This window comes from Euleptes europaea, chromosome 10 (genome assembly GCF_029931775.1).
Source record: "Euleptes europaea isolate rEulEur1 chromosome 10, rEulEur1.hap1, whole genome shotgun sequence".
Lineage (NCBI taxonomy): Eukaryota > Metazoa > Chordata > Lepidosauria > Squamata > Sphaerodactylidae > Euleptes > Euleptes europaea.
This window is the reverse complement of record NC_079321.1, coordinates 51,671,542-51,692,137: the sequence shown is the minus strand read 5'-3', so window position 1 is coordinate 51,692,137 and position 20,596 is coordinate 51,671,542. Positions and strand designations below refer to the sequence as shown.

At 41.5% G+C, this 20,596-nt stretch overlaps 1 protein-coding gene across 1 annotated transcript in view; it reads left to right on the top strand.

Annotated features, from left to right (window-relative positions):
* Positions 1-20,596, top strand: part of CEP162 (centrosomal protein 162) — a 48,145-nt gene that overhangs the window by 17,147 nt on the left and 10,402 nt on the right. The window contains exons 10-22 of the mRNA XM_056856328.1: positions 1,708-1,830; positions 2,346-2,540; positions 2,844-2,925; positions 4,101-4,377; positions 5,902-6,151; positions 7,156-7,304; positions 8,731-8,958; positions 9,434-9,571; positions 12,887-12,999; positions 16,045-16,154; positions 18,081-18,203; positions 19,134-19,297; positions 20,267-20,371. Coding sequence (XP_056712306.1) covers positions 1,708-1,830; positions 2,346-2,540; positions 2,844-2,925; positions 4,101-4,377; positions 5,902-6,151; positions 7,156-7,304; positions 8,731-8,958; positions 9,434-9,571; positions 12,887-12,999; positions 16,045-16,154; positions 18,081-18,203; positions 19,134-19,297; positions 20,267-20,371 — 2,057 coding nt within the window. The remainder of the gene's footprint in view (positions 1-1,707; positions 1,831-2,345; positions 2,541-2,843; positions 2,926-4,100; positions 4,378-5,901; positions 6,152-7,155; positions 7,305-8,730; positions 8,959-9,433; positions 9,572-12,886; positions 13,000-16,044; positions 16,155-18,080; positions 18,204-19,133; positions 19,298-20,266; positions 20,372-20,596) is intronic.

Sequence of the window (20,596 nt, the reverse complement as noted above, 5' to 3'; positions counted from 1 at the left end):
GTTGTGTGACTGAAGGTCAGCTGCAGCAGCCATTCTGTGACTGCACCCACCGTGCTGTATCAGAATTTCAAAGGTGCCCTTGGGCTCAAAAAGGTTGGGAACCCCTGATCTAGATATAAGGCACATAAAAACAGCCTGTGCCATTAGGACCCAAAATTGCTTTTCAGTTTTTGAAAGTAAAAAAATCCTAAACAATCCTAATAAATAATGAACAGATGTGACCAGGGGTATCTACCTGTTCATGTTTGAAGCGGGGTTAGAGAAATTTAATTTTATTTTGATAATTGAACTTACCAAGGAGGGGATTCTAACCCTGCCTCTTTCCTGCCTTGCCCCTTTCCAGATTTTGTTCCCAGTCTGGCCTTTGGAGCCAAATATGAGCTAGGCTGTGAGAAAACCGATCACAGCAATAGCGTGCATCTAGACGAAGGAGGGAGAAGCAATGCTTTTAAAACAACAGACTAATCCGCCTCTGTTTTAGATATAAATAGGGGGATTTAGATTTTGTTGGGTCCTTAGTTTAAAGTTAAAGATTTTAATACTAGAACGTAGTGTAGCACTAGTCAATTTGTATGCAAGCAGGTTAATTTACGCAGTTCCCACAGGCCTCTTGCTATCAAAAACCTAGAGTGTGATATGTTTTCCAGAAATAAGTCTCCTAGAGTTAAGCGAGTCACACTCCCAATGTAAGGTGCATAAGAATGAAACCTTAGTGTTGAAAATAAGACCATGTTTTAGGGGTAACTCTGGATGTGAGGGCGATCTGGCTGCGACATCTGTCACCCCATTGATCACCAGGGTTGATTCAGCTGATCTGGCTGGCTAGGCGGGTGTCCCCTACCTCCCTCACCGCTCCATGTGCGTCCCTCCCGAAGCTGCACACTCAGTGGAAGAGGACGACCATCCCAGATAGAAGGCGTGTACCGTTCTTCGGTCAAGGGTATACTATAGCTGCGCTCCCCTGCTAGAACCTCCAAACAAGGATTAGGGGGAAACTCTCCAAAGCTACGCAAGGCTGGAAGCCATTAAAAAAGGTAAAGGTCCTCTGTGCAAGCACCGGGTCATTCCTGACGCATGGGGTGACGTAACGTCACATCCTGACGTTTACTAGGCAGACTTTGTTTACGGGGTGGTTTGCCAGTGCCTTCCCCAGTCATCTTCCCTTTACCCCCAGCAAGCTGGGTATTCATTTTACCAACCTCGGAATGATGGAAGGCTGAGTCAACCTTGAGCCGGCTACCTAAAACCAACTTCCGTTGGGATCGAACTCAGGTCGTGAGCAGAGCTTGGACTGCAGTACTGCAGCTTGCCACTCTGCGCCACTGGTCTCTTATTGTACTTAAGCCATTACTTAAAAGCAAAGAGATATACTTGTTGATACTTACAATACTCTATAGTGAATGTTTATCATAAAAACACTATTTGTCAGTTTTCCCTTTCCACCTTTGAAATTCATTCCAGCCAATAGGCCAAGACTGATTTATTATTCTAACATTGCACATTAATCAAGTTTTCAGACACCGGGCATCTCCTTCTAAACTGTATAACAATGCTAGGTGGAATAGGGATTGCTTGGCTGCATACGCTTAAAAGCAGTGCCATGAAGAGTTAGAGTAGATGACTGCATAGCTTTTGTGTAGGCTAGCATTCAGAAGATACACTCCTGTTAAATGGCAATGTTCTCACTCTTCTTTGTTTTCTTTTTAGTTGTCCTCCTTGATTCCCAGGACTCAACCGTGGAGGCTCAAAAGGTCAGTGAACAGCAGGATCTAGCTGGGATAGAACATCCCCTACCTCAAGACGTTGCAGCAGATGAAACGAATGGAACAGGTGTGCCGGCTTTTTACCACGTCTCTGTTTCCCTCTATTTTCAGCTATGCTGAAAACAGCAGTGGCTCAAGGGATCTCAGTGGTCTTTCATGCTCAGCTCAGTTGTCTTCACTCCAGATTTACCCTTTGCTCATGTAAACAGATAAGTACAATCCAGCTGACATTAAGCACTTCACTTTTATTTAGAAAGGGTTTAGCATTTCTTCTGCTATCATCAAAGGGAGTGAAAAGTGCTTTACTCTGGCTGGGACACATTTTCATTGCTTGACATTTTCTCAAGATAATCATGGGGACAAGCTTTAAGTTTAGGACTTTGACTTCTGAGTTGGAAGGGAAGAGAAAATTAAGAATGTAGGATTTCATTTATTTCAGCTTAGTTACTTGCTGGTTGCTATTAATAACTGGCCAAGGATGCAGTTTCAGTTTTAATGACCTAATGTTGTTAATTTATTAACGTATTCTTCCTTGAATAGAATTCACTGAATCTTGTTTAATTTCTTCCCTGCACCCATCAGGTGTTTCTGGTGGGCGAACTAATAGTGATATTGAAGCTTTGCATCAGGCCTATTGCCATATTGAACACTCTTTAGGAGATACAGACGAGCAAAGGATTCACGTTGGTACAATGGAAGTGGCACAGGGCTCCACCAAAGACGCTTCACAAAACAAAGGAGAAGAACGTCCCAGGAATACCTCTGCTACTGATTCTGGTAACTGCTGAAGCTTCACCATACTTGATTAGTGTGGCAGATGTATACAAAAAATACATTTCTGAGACCTGGGTTTTGCCTAAATAAGTGCATTTCAGTGAATATTTATTTGTTTGGTGATAATTTTGAGTGATTACAGGCTAGTTCTCAAAAGGTATACTCTGTTTCATGGTTGGGATAGCAGCATCCAGACCCTAGAGTTATAGGGAGTAGCAGTAATAATAATAATATAAATCAGTCAGCTTTATTTGGAAATATGTTGTCAGTGTATTGATCAAGTATGTTGTCATTTTATCTACTTAGATCTGCCTACCATAGAAGAACTGATGAAACCTTTCAGAGCAGATTCATCTTTTGCCAGGGGCTATCACCTAGAGCCTTCAAGGTATTTATTTTGGGACATGTGTGTTATAGCAGGCATATTTTAGCCAGTGAATCTCTTTGCTTCGTTTATTTTTGTTCGGCTGATTTCGTTGCACAAACACACGGCCCGAAAATTTGGAAATTATCGTGGTATCATTTTGCAAATTGGTTAGATCTGTTCTGTTCTTAAAATATAATCCTGCAACTAGTCTTCCATTGCCAGCATCTGTTTATTAGCTGTGGACCTTAATCTGGAAGCTTCTGTTAAAAAATTGAATCCAGCAGTCCCTTCCTACATGTTACTGCTCCTAGTCAGCACCTGCTAATGCTGGGTGCTGTTTTCATCATGAGGGGGCATCTCTTCGTAGCAGCAAGTGGGCCCAGCCCTAACCAAAATGCATGAAACTGACTCAGCGGCAGCCCCAAATGTGGCATTGACTCAGAAGGCGGCAACAACAATACATACAGTAAAGAGCTTTTGGAGCAAATGGGGTACAGGTGGCTGACTCAATCCCACTTGCTGAGTAGCAGGAGCTACTTTAGCTGCTGAAGCACAAATTGCTGTCTCTATCATCCTTCCCCTTCAAGGTCATATTCCGTAATCAGGCGATACACATATGAAACCGCCTTATAACAAGATATAGCCAGCCAACTGCCAGCACAATGTATGCAGATTTTCGCCACATTTCCCTGGTTTTAGCAGCCCTTTTGGGCCCTGGAAAGGTGATGCTGGAGTTGCAGGACTCCTTTGCATCAAAAGCCACATGGGGGACAGCAGTTGTGGAAGAAGGAGGGAACTGTTTCTCCTAACATCCTCCTCACTGTAACACTGTGGCTTTTTTGCACCTCCTGGTATCATCTTTCTGGTGGCCAAAAAGAAATGCAGACAGAAGGGCAACATGGGGGCAACTTTAGCTAGTGCTACCAATAGTAGTTGGCTATATTTTGTCCCCTAGCTCAATGTTTTCTATTTTGACTGGCAACCATTCTCGAAAGTACTAGGCAGAGAAAGGTTTTCCCAGCATCTGCTACCTTAGGTCCTCTAAAGGGATGCCAGGAATTGACTCTGGGGTCATGCGTAGCACATGATGAGTAGTTGGCCTTGGCCCCTCCTGCAAAAAACCTCCTGTAGGGTTGTTGTTTTTTCAAAATTGATATCACTGATGTTATAAAGTATCTTGCCTTTTTCTCACCCAGTTCTGTGCAAGTTGCACAGAGTGTGGATGAACTGATGTCCCATTTACCTTTGAAAGAGCATCAGAACGATTCTTCTCCGGAAAAGCAATATGTTAGCTATCCATTGGGGCAACGTAATATACGAGAGGATGTTTCTGTTCAGACATGTGAAACAGAAAGTAGTTTTCATCACAAGGCTAGTAAAGACCATCAACCTGAAAAGACTGAACATGATCCCTTGGGACAAAACGTTCTACAAAACTCTTCAGTTGTGCATCAAGATACCAAAATTAACCAGGTAAACTGTTTCTAGACATATTTTTCTTCAGTTTAAATCATAAAAATTAAATTATACACAAAGCTTAACTTTATGTTCAAAATAGACAAGCAGAAGGCACTTGCAGTCTCAAATCTTTCTTGCCACCCCCCACCCACCCCCCGCTCTACTGGTTAAAAGAGGAAGGTGGATGTGAGATCTCCCCTCTCCTTAGGGCAGTGCTGCGTGGCATTTGTCCATGAGAGTCTTCCAGCCTTTAGAATCAGATTTTCAGGGGTTATAGGGGATACAAGAGGTATAGAAAAGGTGTAGACAATCTCCACTGGGGTTGTACCTTTATCTAGATTTCTAGTATATCATTAATTGGTCATAAGAGCTTAGTTGTTAGAGCAGGAGTGGAGAACCTTTTTTCCGCCAAGGGCCATTTGTATATTTATAACATCATTCGATGTTATAATTCGCGGGCCATACAAAATTGTCAACTTAAAAATTAGCTAACCAAGCCCCAAGCAGGCAGCTGCCCCAGATGACCCCCCCCCGGGGCACGGACAAGCAGGCAGGCATCCAACTGGTGGCACAGGATGGTCTGTTGCCCCAGCCTGGTGTAGCAGTCCAGCCACGCACTGGAGTTGCTCCTGCTCTGCTTGGTCGGGGCCGGATTCTACAGCCGCCTCCTGTTACCTCCGCCTGCAGGGATGAAATGAGGACACACTGGCTAAGAACTCCCCCCCCCCCGCACATTCTGGCCCTGCCCCCTTTAACCCCTCCATTGTTGCCACTTCTGCCCCCAGCCCTTTCGTAGTACAGAGGGAATACATTTCTCCACAGCCCGGGTGGGAAAGGGTTAATAAGGTTTCTTGGGCGGTCCTAGCAGCTCCATGGCTGACCACTCTTCTGCAAGGGGGGGGGAGGTTCCTTTTCTCAGCAAAACAAACTCACATCCGCCTTGAATAGAGGCTATTCCTGTCCGCGGGAGGGGGCGGATCACCAGTCTTCGATCCTTCTGAGCTAGAGATCTGCCAGGACCCACAAAGGGCCAGACCAAATGATTTCTCAGGCCTTAAATGGCCCCCGGCCCTGATGTTCCCCACCCCTGTGTTAGAGTGATGACCACAAGTGGGAATTAATGGCTTGAACCTAATGAATCCGTTCATGGGACATTATTTTTGCTCCTTATCCTTCTTTCTGGAGTTCCTTACAGCCTCCAAAAACTTCTCCTGAGGTTCAGTGGACCCTTGGGAAAAGGCACTGAATGTAGTGGAGGGAGGCATCACCTACAGCAGAAACTGGTGGAAATTATTGTGTTGCATAAAAAGAAACACCCATCTATTTGTGCAGGGCAAATCTGAAGCCAAACCATTTTTCCTAAGTCAGTATAATGTGTAATGTGCAAACTACTTTATAGTCTTTACCTTTCTAGTCCTTGCCCATCAAGCAATAATAGGAGTTTAGAGGGATCTCTAATAAATAATAGCCCATCTTGTTATTTAATTTTTTTGTTTGATACAAACAGAAAACTGTGTTTTATTCAAACTCACTCCACAGGTACATCCTCTAAATAAAGAGAATCTGGAATCCGTGATGAATAAACCAGAAATGCACAAAAATATGAAAACCACAAGCACTATGCAGAAAAAGAAATCTCTGAGTGGAGCCTATAACTTTGTTAGGAGTTCTGGCTATGGCAGATCCAGTTCTCCATCAAAGCACCTTCCCACAGTTAATGAAAAGAAGGTGTTAAATGAAGACACCAAAAAGCCAGCTTTGAAAGCCAAATGTTATGCAAGGCCAAAAGGTAATTCACTGATGTGTTTTAATGCAACTTTCTATTTAAAAAATTTGATTGGAAAGGGCCCAGCAAACTACAATGGAAGTAGAGAACTTACCTGGGGGGGGGGGGGTCATATTTCCAATGTTTTGCAGTTTTGTGTAATATCTTGGCTCTCCATTTAGACCCAACTGCTCCCACCCCTCATTTACTTAGTGGCTGCTGCTGTTCTCTTCTAGCAGGCGAGGCAGTGGCAGCAGGTGACCAGGTGGTTGGCCAATGTGTGAGAGGGTGAAAAGCCTCTCTTTGGGCATGTCACGCTCTTGTCAGCCCAGCTTACCTCACAGAGTTGTTGTGAGCATGAAATGGAGGAAAGGAGAAAGGTATAATCCTCTTTGGATCCCTTTTGGAATGAAAAGCAGGGTATAAATGAAGTAAATAAAGTAAAACAGAGAGCGATCTACTCACCCATCAATTGACAGCTTGACTGGCTGCCACCAGTTGTGCAACAGCAATGGGCACAAGTTGGGGGGGATGACAAAGAAAATATTAGGGTTTTTTCCTCTGTTTTGTTGTGGAATCCCAGGTGGTGGAAAACTCGGGGCCATAGTGCTCATCTTCCTGTCAAAGATGGGCATTACATTCTGTCAATGCCTGTATTTCAAGCCCAGTGAGTCCGGTTTCCACAGCGCCTCCAGCAGAGATGCAGCTGCATCAGTTTCACAGGCATGTTTTTACATAACATCTTTTGTCGAAGGTGGATCTTGTCCTCTAAGTAAGAATGTTAAATATCGAAGTGGTAATGGGTCGTAGAGCCAAATTGCAGGGAAATGGAGATTTGTGGCAGAAGTACTCTGTTACCCTGAATCCGGTTAACATTTAAAGGGGGAAGGCAGGAAACATCAAGGTTCGCTTATTTTTGTGTGCCTTGAATTAACTCGCTGGATTGAATGAGATGGCCTCCATCTCCATGGTGCTTTGGGCAAATGCTTTTAAAATTACAGCATGCGTTAATTTTTCCCCCCCGTCAGACAAAGAAACACTTTCTGGAACTAAGATAATACAAACAAACAAACCAGTTCCTGCAAAGAGAAATCACCTTCCTACAACTGGGCACTCCTGTGCAAGTGGTCCTCAACAACAAGATAAAGAAAAGGACTGTTCTCTGCAGAGCTGCCATGTAAGCTGCTGAGCCAATATTAGCATTTCTTCAGACATGTGGGAAGGGGACCACAGTGTAGTGACGTGCATGCTGGGCTAGCATTTGCAGAATTATTAAAAACTCCTGGAGTTATTGATTCCCCTCCCTTCCATCATTCCAATCTACCCACAGAGATGAGGGAGAAGAATGCTGACATAATGTGGTGTAATGTGTGGGTGGATTTACACTGAACCTTGTGATACATCTACCCCATCTGACAACATTACATAACAAGTGTATGAATAGGAGGTCATCTTTCGGTTACAGCATTTACTATCCTCTTCTGTCTAATAGAGGAGCAGCCACTCGAAGCTAGTCAGTTTTGTGCCCTTTTTAATTATTGTGCAGTAATATGTATTTAAATTATTTATGCCCTGTATTTTCGGTGTGCTCTGACCTGGACCTTAACAGGCTAGCCAGATTTCATGAAATCTCAGAAGCTAAGCAAGGTCCACCCTGGTCAGTATTAGGATGGGAGACCACCATGGGATACCAGGACCACTACACAGAGGCAGGCCAATGGCAAACCACATCTGAAAGTCTCTTGCCTTGAAAACCCTACAGGGCCGCCATAAGTCGGCTGCAACTTGACAGGGGGAAAAACCCACTCCTGGCGCATTGACTGCCAGAGCGCCTGCTTATTCAAAATCATTAATGTGGGATCCATAGAGAACAATAGAGACACTTTATTGCACTTCATCCCTCCACATCCCTCCTTTCCTGTAGACAGCCCACAGCAGTTGACTTGGACTATCCCTCTGTGTTCGGATGAAGTCCATGCCGCTTTGGCATTGTGCTGCCAGACCAGTCACAGAGCTGCTCTGTTTGCGCTTTTTTCCTATTATGCTTTCGGCACCTCCTCTTTGCAACTGATTAATCTTGAATCTCTTCTGACAAAAACGGAATCTTGTTAATGTCCAGTAGTTTCTCTTTACATTAAAAAGACTGAATAAAATAATTTGCATAACAGTTAAGCGTTTTAAAATATTAAATATGAATACGAAAGCCTTTATTGGCATTAAAAGGGAAATTGTTCAGTGAAATTTACAGTAAAATCAAGATATAAAGGCATGCAGATATCATATGATAAAGTTTTCTATAAAATCATTTTAAAAATATTAAATATACATTCTGTGGTCAGCAGATTTTTCCCTGCCTTCCTCTTTCTCCAGCAGTCTCCTGTGATCCCTAAAACACTACCAGGAGTTGGGGAACCTTCACAGAAAAAGAGCCTTCTAGATTTGGGCGCTCTGAGGAGAATTGGGTGTGGTTTTCTCTCCTCATTCATTAGTATGTGGGTGCAGCCCAGTGTCTCCCCTGTGTACTGTTGAATTAAAAAGAAAAATGGTAACCTAATCTTGATCTCTGATTTTTATGTTCTAATAGTATGTATTTATTTTACCAGGCTTCTTCTTATTCTCCTTCCCGAAATAGTGGAAGGGAGCTTTATTTATTCAGAAGAGTTCAGGAAGTAGAGGAAAAATTGGCTGCAGCCCAGGATTTAATTCATCATCTAAAAGTCACATCTTTGCAAAAGGAGAAGGAAATGGAGGCAAAAATAAAGGAAATGGAAATGCAACATGAAAGACATTGTTGTCAGCTAAACCAAGAGAAGTATGTTCTTCAAACACAGGTAATATTCCTAATTATATATTTTCCTTATTCAGTAACAAAGAGAATCGCTTTGTGATACTGTCCAGTAAAAATGACAGTTGTGATAAAAAATGCATTTTTTTTTGTCTCACCAACACTACTCATAAGTTGCCATTTAGAAGTTACTCAGCCGGTAGAGCCACTGTTTTTTTCAGCTAATTACTGTGTGTAAAAGAATATAATATTAGCCAGAGATAAAACTTCTGTTGTAACTAAACTGCCAGTTGTCTTCATGGAAGCAGTGCATGTGGGAAAATTTGGGGTAAGCCTGTATTCCATCCTGTGTTCCTTGACTGAAGAGAAGTATACAGATGGGGTTCCTAAATATAACAGAGAACATCTTCATTACATGAAGATAAACATTTGGTTAAGGCTTTTATCTACTTAGCAATTTATCTAGTAAGCAGTGGTATATCTAAGGTGCACTTTACATGTTCGCATTCACATTTTCTTAGCTAAATAATAGAGAGGACCTGAACAAAGGAGTGAAATGGACAGACATTTTGGAAAGAATTCCTGATGGTGGAGAAATGTTGAAAGAAATCCAAAAAGAAATTCAAAATCAAGAGATTCTTCTTCAAGGTTATCAACAGGTAGAGACATTTAAATGTTTTGAGTACTCTAGGCAAGATTTTCAAATGCATATGATATAGTTAGACAATCACCTGTAAAGCCTAAAAATCAGTGTCTAATGGTTCAGTACTATGAACTATTGAACTGACAAAACAGTTTGGGCAGAAAGGTCCTCTCTGGTCCCAGCCCCGCTACTGGTGTTGGAATGGCCATTAGCACTTCTTCACTGGTTTCTGCACACACACCACACCCCCGCACTGTACCTCCCTTCTCCCCCCTGCCCCTCTTCTGCCTTGCTTTCCTACACAGCAACCTTTTGAAACTTCATCTTCTCTATAGAATACCAATATGGATTCATGCCTTAAATCAGGATGTTGAAAGAATACAATCTAAATTCTTAATTAAAATTCTTGGAACACCAAAAAGTATTCCTTATGCATCCAGCGTGGTGTAGTGGTTAAGAGGGGTGGTTTGGAGCGGTGGAGTCTGATCTGGAGAACTGGGTTTGATTCCTCACTCCTCCACATGAGTGGTGGAGACTAATCTGGTGAACTGGATTTGTTTCCCCACTCCTACTCACAAAGCCAGCTGGGTGACCTTGTGCAAGTTACAGCTCTGTTAGAGCTCTTTCAGCCCCACCCACCTCACAGGGTGTCTGTTGTGGGGAGGGGAACGGAAGGTGATTGTAAGCCAGTTTGAGTCTCTCTTAAGTGGTAGAGAAAGTCGGCATACAAAAACCAACTCTTCTTGTGTCTAAAAACAAGTCAAAGACTTATGGACACTAGAGCTTGGCTGGTAACAATTATATTTTGTCTTCAGTGGCACTTCAAGGATGAACTAAATAGTTTTATTTTTCATATGCTAACTGAATCTCAATCATGCATATGGATAAGACATATTGAGAAAAAAATTAGATCAATAGGGATTTCTTTAGATTCCCTGTATTGCCTCACAGAAAAGTCAGCATTTGATGTGATCAGACATAGCCTTTCAGACATAGAAATGCAGGAACTTAGAAACCATGCAAGCAGTTGATGTTTGCCCTTGAGTTGGGAGCCTTGGCCAAATAGTCAACATATAGCACTATACTTTACATGTCTAACTGCACCGCAAAAGCGTAGTGCATATATGCTTGCCAGGCTAAATGCACTACCCTCTGCCTTGTTATATGGAAGATTTAATAAAATCCCATTTGCGGACAGAGTTTGCCATTGCAGGAATGGCAAAATTGAATCCCTTGTGCATGTCCTTTTTAATTGTTGCTTTTGTGCTTGTAGCCAATCCCAATTCATTGACCCGCTGTTTGCAAAAAGGGAATGGTTCTCTGATGATATCAGGACATCCTATCTTAGGACCTCACAAAACCCAAAAATAATAGAATCAGTTTCAAGGTTCTTACAGTTATCAATCAGGCATCGTGAATGGTGTGTAGCTTTCCTTAATGGCTGATTTGAGATGGTTTTATCCAATTTTATTTATTTGTATTTGGATTTATCCTAATGTGTGTGCTTCCTTTTTATGAAGACTTGTGTAATGAGGGTATTTGAAACACTATTATACAAAAACAAAAGTGTATGTTCTTAGTACACATTTATTACCCCAAATCCTCAGGCTCTGTTATCACAAAAAATAAGAAATTGCTACCAGTTGTATTATGGACAGGACTGCCCAAACTAAAGGAGGGGAGGAAAAGTTGTTCTTGTGATTTGATTTTTTATATATATAAAATCACCATTACTATGTTGTGGCTGATGCTCTAAGAACAGCAATTAATCTTCCCCCACAAGGATTTTTTGATATCAGTAGAAACTTGAGCCTTGGTTCAGTGAAAAGTGATTGGCTGCTTGATCATTTAGAGAAAAAGATGTTTTCTGTAAGCTCCTTTTCCCTTCTACATTGGGTAATCTCTGCAGTGTTTTTTTTAACCACATATGAACATAAGAAAGGCCCTGCTGGATCAGACCAACGCCCATCAAGTCCAGCAGTCTGTTCACACAGTGGCCAACCAGGTGCCTCTAGGAAGCCACTAACAAGACAAGTGCAGCAGCACCATCCTGCCTGTGTTCCACCGCACCCAAAATAATAGGCATGCTCCTCTGATACTAGAGAGAATAGGTATGCAGCATGACTAGTATCCATTCTAACTAACAGCCATGAATACCCCTCTCCTCCATGAATATGTCCACTCCCCTCTTAAAGCCCTCCAAGCTGGCAGCCATCACCACATCCTGGGGCAGGGAGTTCCACAATTTAACTATGCGTTGTGTGAAAAAATACTTCCTTTTATCTGTTTTGAATATCTCACCCTCCAGCTTTAGCAGATGACCCCATGTTCCAGTATTATGGGAGAGGGAGAAAAACCTCTCCCTGTCCACTCTCTCCAAACCATGCATAATTTTATAGACCTCTATTATGTCTCTCCTCAGCCGCCTTCTTTCCAAGCTAAACAGCCCTAAGTGTCTTAACCACTCCCCATAGGACAGTTGCTCTAGTCCCCTAATCATTTTGGTTGCTCTTTTCTGCACCTTCTCAAGCTCTGTAATATTCTTTTTTAGGTGTGGTGACCAGAACTGTACACAGTATTCCAAGTGTATTCTGGTTAATAATACAATAAAACGGTTGTCTGTGCGACTAGACTGTTGTCTATGTACGTGAAAGTCTTCTTTTAGCAGGAACTCCCATAGATAAAGTGTCATTAGAACTTTTTTTTGTAATTGGTGAACTCATTTTCTGTACGTTCTGCTCCGTTAGCACTGTGGGTGGGAAGGGGAGCAGTTAAAGCTTACTTTCCTAGGCAACTTATTCTTGGACCCAGAAATATTTACAATTAGGCAGTTTTTCTCCTTCAGATAAGATTTTTTCTTCTGTGCTGCTGAGTTTGATAGCTTTGTTGCTGGTGCTGTTCCTAGTCCATGTCTATTTCTAGGGCTGATCAAAACTCCAATGGGGAGGGGGAATAACTCGCCTGTTTCTTTACTCAGAAGTCGCTCTGTTTATTTATTTTTAAGTTGGCGACCCTGGCAAATGAGATGGTGCTATGCAAACATATGAAATCTGCACTCGCTTTATTTTGTAGCATAGCTTTGACAATGTACTCTTATAAAGCTTTCTGCATGACAGTATAGTAAAATAAAATGACGGTGTAATAAAACAAAATAAAACTGAACTTTTGCTTCTGAAAAATTTACAGCCTTGTGGTTGGAATTTGATTTAGTAAGTATCTACTAAATCTAAGTTAATGTGATGTAGGTGAATGTGTTCATTTGTAAATACTATACAACTTTGCTTACAAGTATGTGGTGGTTAACTAAAATCATTGATGTTTTTTAATTGAGGAAAATGAAAGATTATACCAGCAAGTGAAAGAGTTGCAGATAAATAACAAGAAAAATGAGGAAAACATGTTTAAAGAAAATCAGTGTTTGATGACTGAACTGGCAACCTTAAGGTGAGTTATTTAAATATCTGATCAAAATTCATCATGATCTTGAGTAGGTCAGAAGTAAATAGAAAGCTTTTTTGTGAGACAGTCTCTGATCAGACTTGGAAATTATCTAACCAGAGTTAAAAGTCCCATTGCTTGTACATAATTCTCCAAAGAAATCAATAGGATTTAATTTGCTAATGGAGATGGTATGATATAACTTGTACACATGCAACATTCACCTTCATACTAGATTACTGTAATTCACTCTACTCAGGGCTTCCCTTAAGACTGCTCTGGAAACTTCAACTGGTCCACAACGCAGCGGCTCGGGTCCTCACAGGGAACACTTGGAGAGCGCATATCCAACCAGTGCTTCACCAGCTGCACTGGCTCCAGATTAAGCATTGGATTGGGTTTAAGGTTTTTTATTAACTTTTAAAGCCCTAAATGGTCTGTGACCATCATACCTGTGGGACAGCCTCTCCTGGTATACACCCCAAAGAGCGCTTTGCTCTGCTGGAGAACATCTACTGGTGATCCCTGGCCCCAAAACCACCCAGCTTTCCTCAAACAGGACCAGGGCCTTTTCAGCTCTGGGCCCGGCCTGGTGGAACGCTATGTCCAGCAAGATTTGGGCCCTGCGGGATTTAATGCAGTTCTGCAGGGCCTGTAAAACTGAGCTGTTCCACCAGGCGTATGGTTGAGGACAGCGACAGTATTCCATCAGTATTCCATTTAGCTGGCCTCTCCCTACCCGTGTTTTCTCCACCTGTATGTAGTTTGTCATAATGTTTGCGATATTGTATGTTACACTGTTTGTTATTAGGTTGTAGTTTGTTGCTACAGATCTACATTAGTGTATTAGCAATATGTTTAGGACCCGGGGTTTTATTGTTAAATTCTGTGTAATTACATAAAATGTTTTAAATTGTTTTAGAGTGTTAGGCTCTCTGAGCCTGGCCTCAGCCAGGAAAGGATGGTCTATAAAGCAGATAAATAAATATTATTATTCTGTCACCTATATGTGACCCAGCCAAAACTGAGCTTAGTTGAGTGGCTAAAAATATGTTGATGGAGTTAAGATTGTAGCTACAATTATTAAATAAACATTGACATCAGAATGCATATAAGGGACACTGCTCCATTAACTTCAAGGATCTGAATCTTGAGGATGTTTTTTACAAAAGATAAGTAACAGGCTTACATTATTAATATATTTGAAGTAGTGTTGTGGAACATTTTATGGAGTCTTTGAGAGTGGGTGAGAAAATGAGTATCAAGCACCTTTTTGATTTCACTATATTCAAAATGAAGTTTTCCCTTAAAAATGGAGGCCATACAAGTCACCTCAGTGAAAATGATTCAGAAACCCTTTTGTGGATCATGTTATATTGGTTTGTCTGTTTGATCTCCTGTGATGTACTGGTTTTATGCTCAAGACCTTTGGCCATGCAAGCTTAATAATAAAAGGAAAGGACACCACATAAGCAAAGCCATTCTGGAGCCATTACATGTCCTTCACAAAGAATTTTTCACTAGACTTAGGTGCAGCGAAGAGCATGAATAGCCAAACAGTTATTCCAGTTCAGTTATAGGGATAGTGTTTAGAGTATAGCCACTGCATAGAAGCAAAATCAAATCAAAAACCTTTATTAGGCATTTGCTACAAATTGCATAAGCAGATCACACAACATCAAGAGAACACAAAGGAACAATCATAAAATTTAAAGAAGGTGGAAAGAGGAAATTATCCAAAGTTATTGACAATCAATTCCTGGAGCTTCATAACAGCTAGGGCCTTTAAATTTGAGTAAAAGAGGGCTAATTAAACTTAGTGTAAAAATTACAATGAAGCAAAACGTGAGATAAAAATTCATGAGCTCCAGCCCTGCACTGGCAGAGTCTTTCCTGATGAGTTCTCAAGATTCTGCCATAAAGGACTGCAGAAGGCAAAACGTTGAACTTTGCAAGTGTAAAAGCTCTGCAGATTTGCAGGGATTTGAGGTGCAAGAAATAAGCAGCTAGAACCCCATAATCAGGCACTATACCTTCCACAAGTGGGGACCATGCCAGAATGAGTACAGAGTTTCTCTCGATATCCAACAATCTCTGGCGCAACACTCTAAAAGCTTCTTGTTTCTCCATCTTGAAAAGCAATTCAAGTGAAATGCCAATTGACTTTATTTTCCATAAAATTAGATGTGACCAATTGCTTGAAAAAGATTCAGACAACATAACATGCACAAAACTAGGTTATTCAGATATCAAGTGGCAGCATAGCCAAAATGTCAAGGTCAGAAGCCAGGCTGTTGTTTCTGAGAGACTCAAGCCAGTCTCTAAACACATGGCTGCATAGCCTACATAATTTGAAACACCCAAAATGCGACGCAAGAAGGAAGCTTAGATCCTCTCAACAAGCTGTTTGAATGCACTAACCCAAATGGGAATTCCATATAACAGTTGAGCTACGGGCTTAGCATTAAATTCACGAATGGCTGCAGTACATATTGGCCATCCTGAACATAAAAGAAGCATGCCACTGTAGACACGCTGCAGTTGGCCAAATTAAGTGTGTGTTTCCGTTGAGTTGTCGATTATTCTATTGAAAATTTATACCCTAATACCTAAACTGTCTAATTTGTTCAACAACATTGCCCTTGACTCCCCAAACGAAACATCTCCAGATCTTTGAAAAGACCATGATTTTGGATTTTTTCAAAATTAATGGACAGTAAATTGTACTCACAATAAGCCACAAAAGCAGACAGGAAGTGTTTAAGACCCAATTGAGCACAGGATAATACCACAGCATCATCAGCACATAGCAATAATGGGATGTGATGGGAACCAAGTTTAGGAAAGTGGCCATCTACCCTCCTCAAAGTGGGCACCAAATCATTCATGCATAAATTGAACACATAAGGGGCCAATATACACCCCTGTTTAACCCCGTGGTTGGAAGGAATTTCATATGTTACGTTTTTGATCATTCACTGCATTGAAGCAGATTAAACCATGGAGCTATACAAAATAATTAATTATCTGTTTCTCTTGAAATTGAATTAGAGAGCAAGTGGATAGAAATAATCTTTTATCTCGCGGAGTGCAGAACTCTGAACCAGCTGGCAATCAGAGCTTCACAGATTTGATTTCAGAACTTCGAGCAGCTAAGGCAAGTGGCTTTGCTAGTTTATTGAAATGTTAACCAAATAAATATTTTAATTGCTGCTAATATTTTGACTTCTAATATTTAGATTTGGCGGCTACTTGTGTTATGTCTTTGTTGAATGAAAGCCCTTCGGGGGCAAAAAGAGAGTCCCTCCCCCTTTCTTCATTGAAAACCATCCTAGGTTCAGTACATTAGAAGATACTTCTTTGATCCAACTGGGGTTGCCAACTGCCCGGGGGAAAATGTCCTGTCTCTTGAATAGACTATTAATCGGATGTGATTTATCAGGCAATGATGATAATTCTGTGAGACGCTTCAGCTGTCTATTTCCACACAATTAAAACCTCTGTTAAAGGGACAGGACATTTTTCTCTAGGCCTGTTGGCAATCCTCAGTCCAACATATCTGAGCTTCAGTATACCCAAGGAGAAATCCCCTCAAGGCACATTCAGTGTGGGTTGTGAGGCCCATGTACATGCAGAGCTTTGGACTCTGCTTGTTGAGGGCAGTCCAAAGAAAGTTCAGAATGATAAAGCCCCATAGATTTCTGATGCAGGAATAGCAATGCCCATGTGAAATACATCCAATATCGTAAGTAACAGAACGGGAGTGCAGTACAACCACCGTGCTCCTCCCTTGAGCGAGTTCATCTGTGCTTGTTGCTCTCACAGATAAGGTAGGGACAGAGAGCAGGTATTCTTTACAGCCCCAGTCATCAATCCACCAAGAAAAAACTTGTCCACTCACTTCCAAACAGCCCCTGTAAGGGACTTCAGATTGAATCCTCTCTCCCCTTCGAGGCGTAGTTATTTGTCAGGCAAAGGGTTAGGATCTAGGTGCCCCCTTCCTTCTGGTTTCTACCCCTAATAGCTGGCCAGCACTCCTAGTGCCAATGTGCATTGGTTTGTCACACATATGTATCCTATTTTTTATCCAGTGAACCTGGGCATGAAGACTTCATTTTGTCCTCACCACTATGAGATAAGGAGACCTATAGTGACTTGCCCAAGGCAGTACAGTGAACTTCACGGTTCTTTGAATCTGGGTTTCCTGTACCCAAACTCTATATTGGCTCTCTTCAGGGATATGTGCAGACATGTAGTTCTGGATGTGGTGAAGGTTCTCTTCCTTCTAGACTCTGCTGATCTGGCCACATTAATCCATACTTCTGTAACCTCTGGACTAGATTATTGCAATGCTCACTATGTGGAGCTGTCCCTGAAAGGCAACTTGGAAACTGCAGCTAGCACAAGATGTGCTGCCTTCTTTAGGGGCATTGCCGCTCTGTGCTTATTACAACAATTTTAGGTAAGGATGTTAGTTTTGAGCTTTAAAACCTTTCACGACCTGGGGCCTACGTATCTGAAGGAGTGTCCTTTTGTGTATCATTCCTTGTCCCAATTAAAGTGTTTCCTCTCATTTCCTCTCCCCCACCCTTAGTGCTGCCCATTCTGCCTCAGTTCATCCTTGGGATTTTTCTTTGCTGCCCTGTTCTGTGGAACAATTTACTAGAGAATGCACCAACATTAATGGTCCTCCGTGGGGATTGCAAGACCTTTCTTTTCAAAGTTCCTTTTTCTGAAGGGCTTAGATTTTAAATGTACTGACTCTTTCTGATGGGGAATTAATTTATTGGTGGCTGCTTTGGAGGAATTTTAGTTCTGGATTGTAATGTTGTGCTACGTTGTGTGTCCTTGGTCTGATGTCCATGTTTGGAAGTGAACTTGGGCTAAATCAAAAAGGTTGGATATAAATATTTTAAATATGAATGAATGCATTTCACCATGCAGTTGTGTGTTGCAAACCCTAATACAGCACAGAAGCTTGTCATTGTATTCAGGCATATGCGATGTCGAGTTGCTCAGAACAAGTCGTATCCTCATGTCTTGTGTTTTTGCACCTCTTTGTTCTCTGGGGTGGGGACTGAAGGCAGTAGAGACCAGTTTGCTTGAAGAAAGAAAGAGGCTGAAGCAAGACAAACAAGCCCTTGAAGTAGATTTGGAACAAGTGAAGAAAGAGCGAGATTTGGCAAGAGCCCAAATTGCTTCTACTTCAGGTAAAGCCTTACTTTTATTTGGTTTGATAATAAGATTGATTTGATAATCAGAGGCTATTATTTGGTTTGATAATAAGATTGCACTCTCCTTATGCTACAATTTCTTTAGTGAAATACAAAATACCGTGATTCCATCATATTGCATTTTATTGTGCTTGCGGCACCGAAATCTTGCCATAAATGGCCCATATGTCAGAGATGAGCAGCAGAATTGGGAAAAAGATCAGTAGAGGTCCTTTGTCCTTTGGTTTCCTGTCAGGAATGGGGCAATGGGTGCCTTCTCTTCAGTGCCTTCTTTTGTGATTTCAGAAGGCTGGTAGTGGTGTCATTTGTGCAGATGAGATTCACCACAACTGGTCATTGTAGGGGGAGCAATGCATTTTTTGAGGAGCTTAGTAAATAGGAAAGGTGCCCACCATTTCATGAGAACTTCCATAAACATATGAACTGAACCAGAGGTGACACTGGAGAAGCAAAACAAGAGTGTCTGCCAACAGAATGCAAGGAGAGATGTGTCTTTGGTAGGTGGAATTATTAACCAAAACATTGACTCTGGGGCCCCTAGTTCTTTATATTGCAACAATTAGACCTTCCTGTGTGATATGTCTTATTGGAAGGAAGAAGAATACCAAAAGATCAACGACTCACACCCCACCACAACAGACAGGTCTAATTAATGTATTCTAAAATGAAGATTTCCTCCCCAGTAGCTTGGGAAGAAAACCAAAGAATTTTGCTGCTGATTTTTTTCTTATTTTTGTATTTGATAGTTGATTTTTAAACTCTGTCATAATGAATGCTGGGTATAAAGCCTTAAGATCTGGAAAATTAACTTGTCCCAATTTTTAAAAGTAGCTGAAGAGGAAAAATTATACCATGTCCACAGCATGCCTGAGCTTTATCATATAGACTTGATATTTTACCTCCTAGATGCAAAATCATATGAGATGAAGAATATGGAAGAATCCTACAAAGAGGAAATTGGACGTTTACATAAAAGGCTTCAGTGGTATGCAGAAAATCAGGAGCTGCTGGACAAAGACGCAGCTTGTCTAAGAGGAGCAAAAACAGAAATTGATAAACTGAAACAAGAGGTGACTACAGTTTTAAACTTTGATCCATTGCAGTTAAGAGCAGAAGTCTAAGGCCAAGGAAGGAATAGGACAAAGGCTGTCTGTAGGCAGCAAAAGCAGACGTATTAGTTTCTTGTTCTAGAGAACACATCCTCAACTTTCTGGATTACGTTATCTGTGTTTTGCCATAGAGGCAGAGGGTGTGTGCACTCTACCTTTGCATCTCTATGGCAAAACCAAAGTATATCTGGTATAGACAATTAAAACTGCAACCAGTTCACTTCATAAACCCTTGATTCCTCAAATTGACAAGTAAGCCTGATCCAGAAGGTTTTATAAGAATCAGGTTATGTTACCTCAGTGTTATCAATAAAGATGATTCCCTTGGTTGGTGTGATTTAAGAGTGGAGGCTCATGGACTGAATCCCCACCTGACAGCCCTCCAGTCTCTAGTTCAAGTCCTGCTCTGGACTTCAGTCCTGACACTCAGCTGTTCAGTTCATATTTTAGGGTTTTAGTTCTCCCTGTCAAATGGTAGCCAAAACAGGATTGGTTCAGGCCTAGGCTCTTAAGTCGTTTGACCCTTTTCTACGAGGGCTGCATCTCTGTCGTTTCATGGTGGATCAAGCTGTGTTCTTTGCATGATCACGTCCATGCCTTAATTCATTTGAACCCTTTCCACTCTAGGTGTGTGATTTTGACATTCTGAACACAGCAAATGGCACTCCTACATTGGAAAAATACACTCTAATTTCTGCGTTGGAATGGATTTTCTCCTGCTGTTTAAATAACCAGTTAATCTAATAGCATAATAGGCATCTTTACTTAAATGCTGTGGTTTCCAAGTTTTATATTTTCTTCCTCCTGTTCATGTACAGAAATGCCTTTTCATTGTAAAAAGGCTTGCAAGTGTTCCTGTGTTGTGCTAATAACAAAATGCACGTATTACATACACCTGCTTTTCAGTATATGTTTACATGTATCGCGTAGGTTGAAAAGCTCAGAAGCGAAGCTGGAAGTCAGTCAGCACAACAAAGGAAACGACTGAAGGACAGGACAGGAGATGCCAAACGAATTCAAGACCTTGAGCGACAGGCATGTAACAAGTCCCTTTTTTCTTCCTTGATGTTTTCAGATTTGCAGTGAAGTCCAGTAAATGTCACAGGAACAACAATGCTGTTGTGGTTCTTCAAGGCAATTATGCTGCAAGTTAAACACAAGTGGATGGTTCAATGAGAATGCGGAGGTGGGGGGGGTCAGATCATTAGCATACTGAAGATTCTCTTTCGGGGGGAGGCAATAGCTTCTTTTCATTAAAGC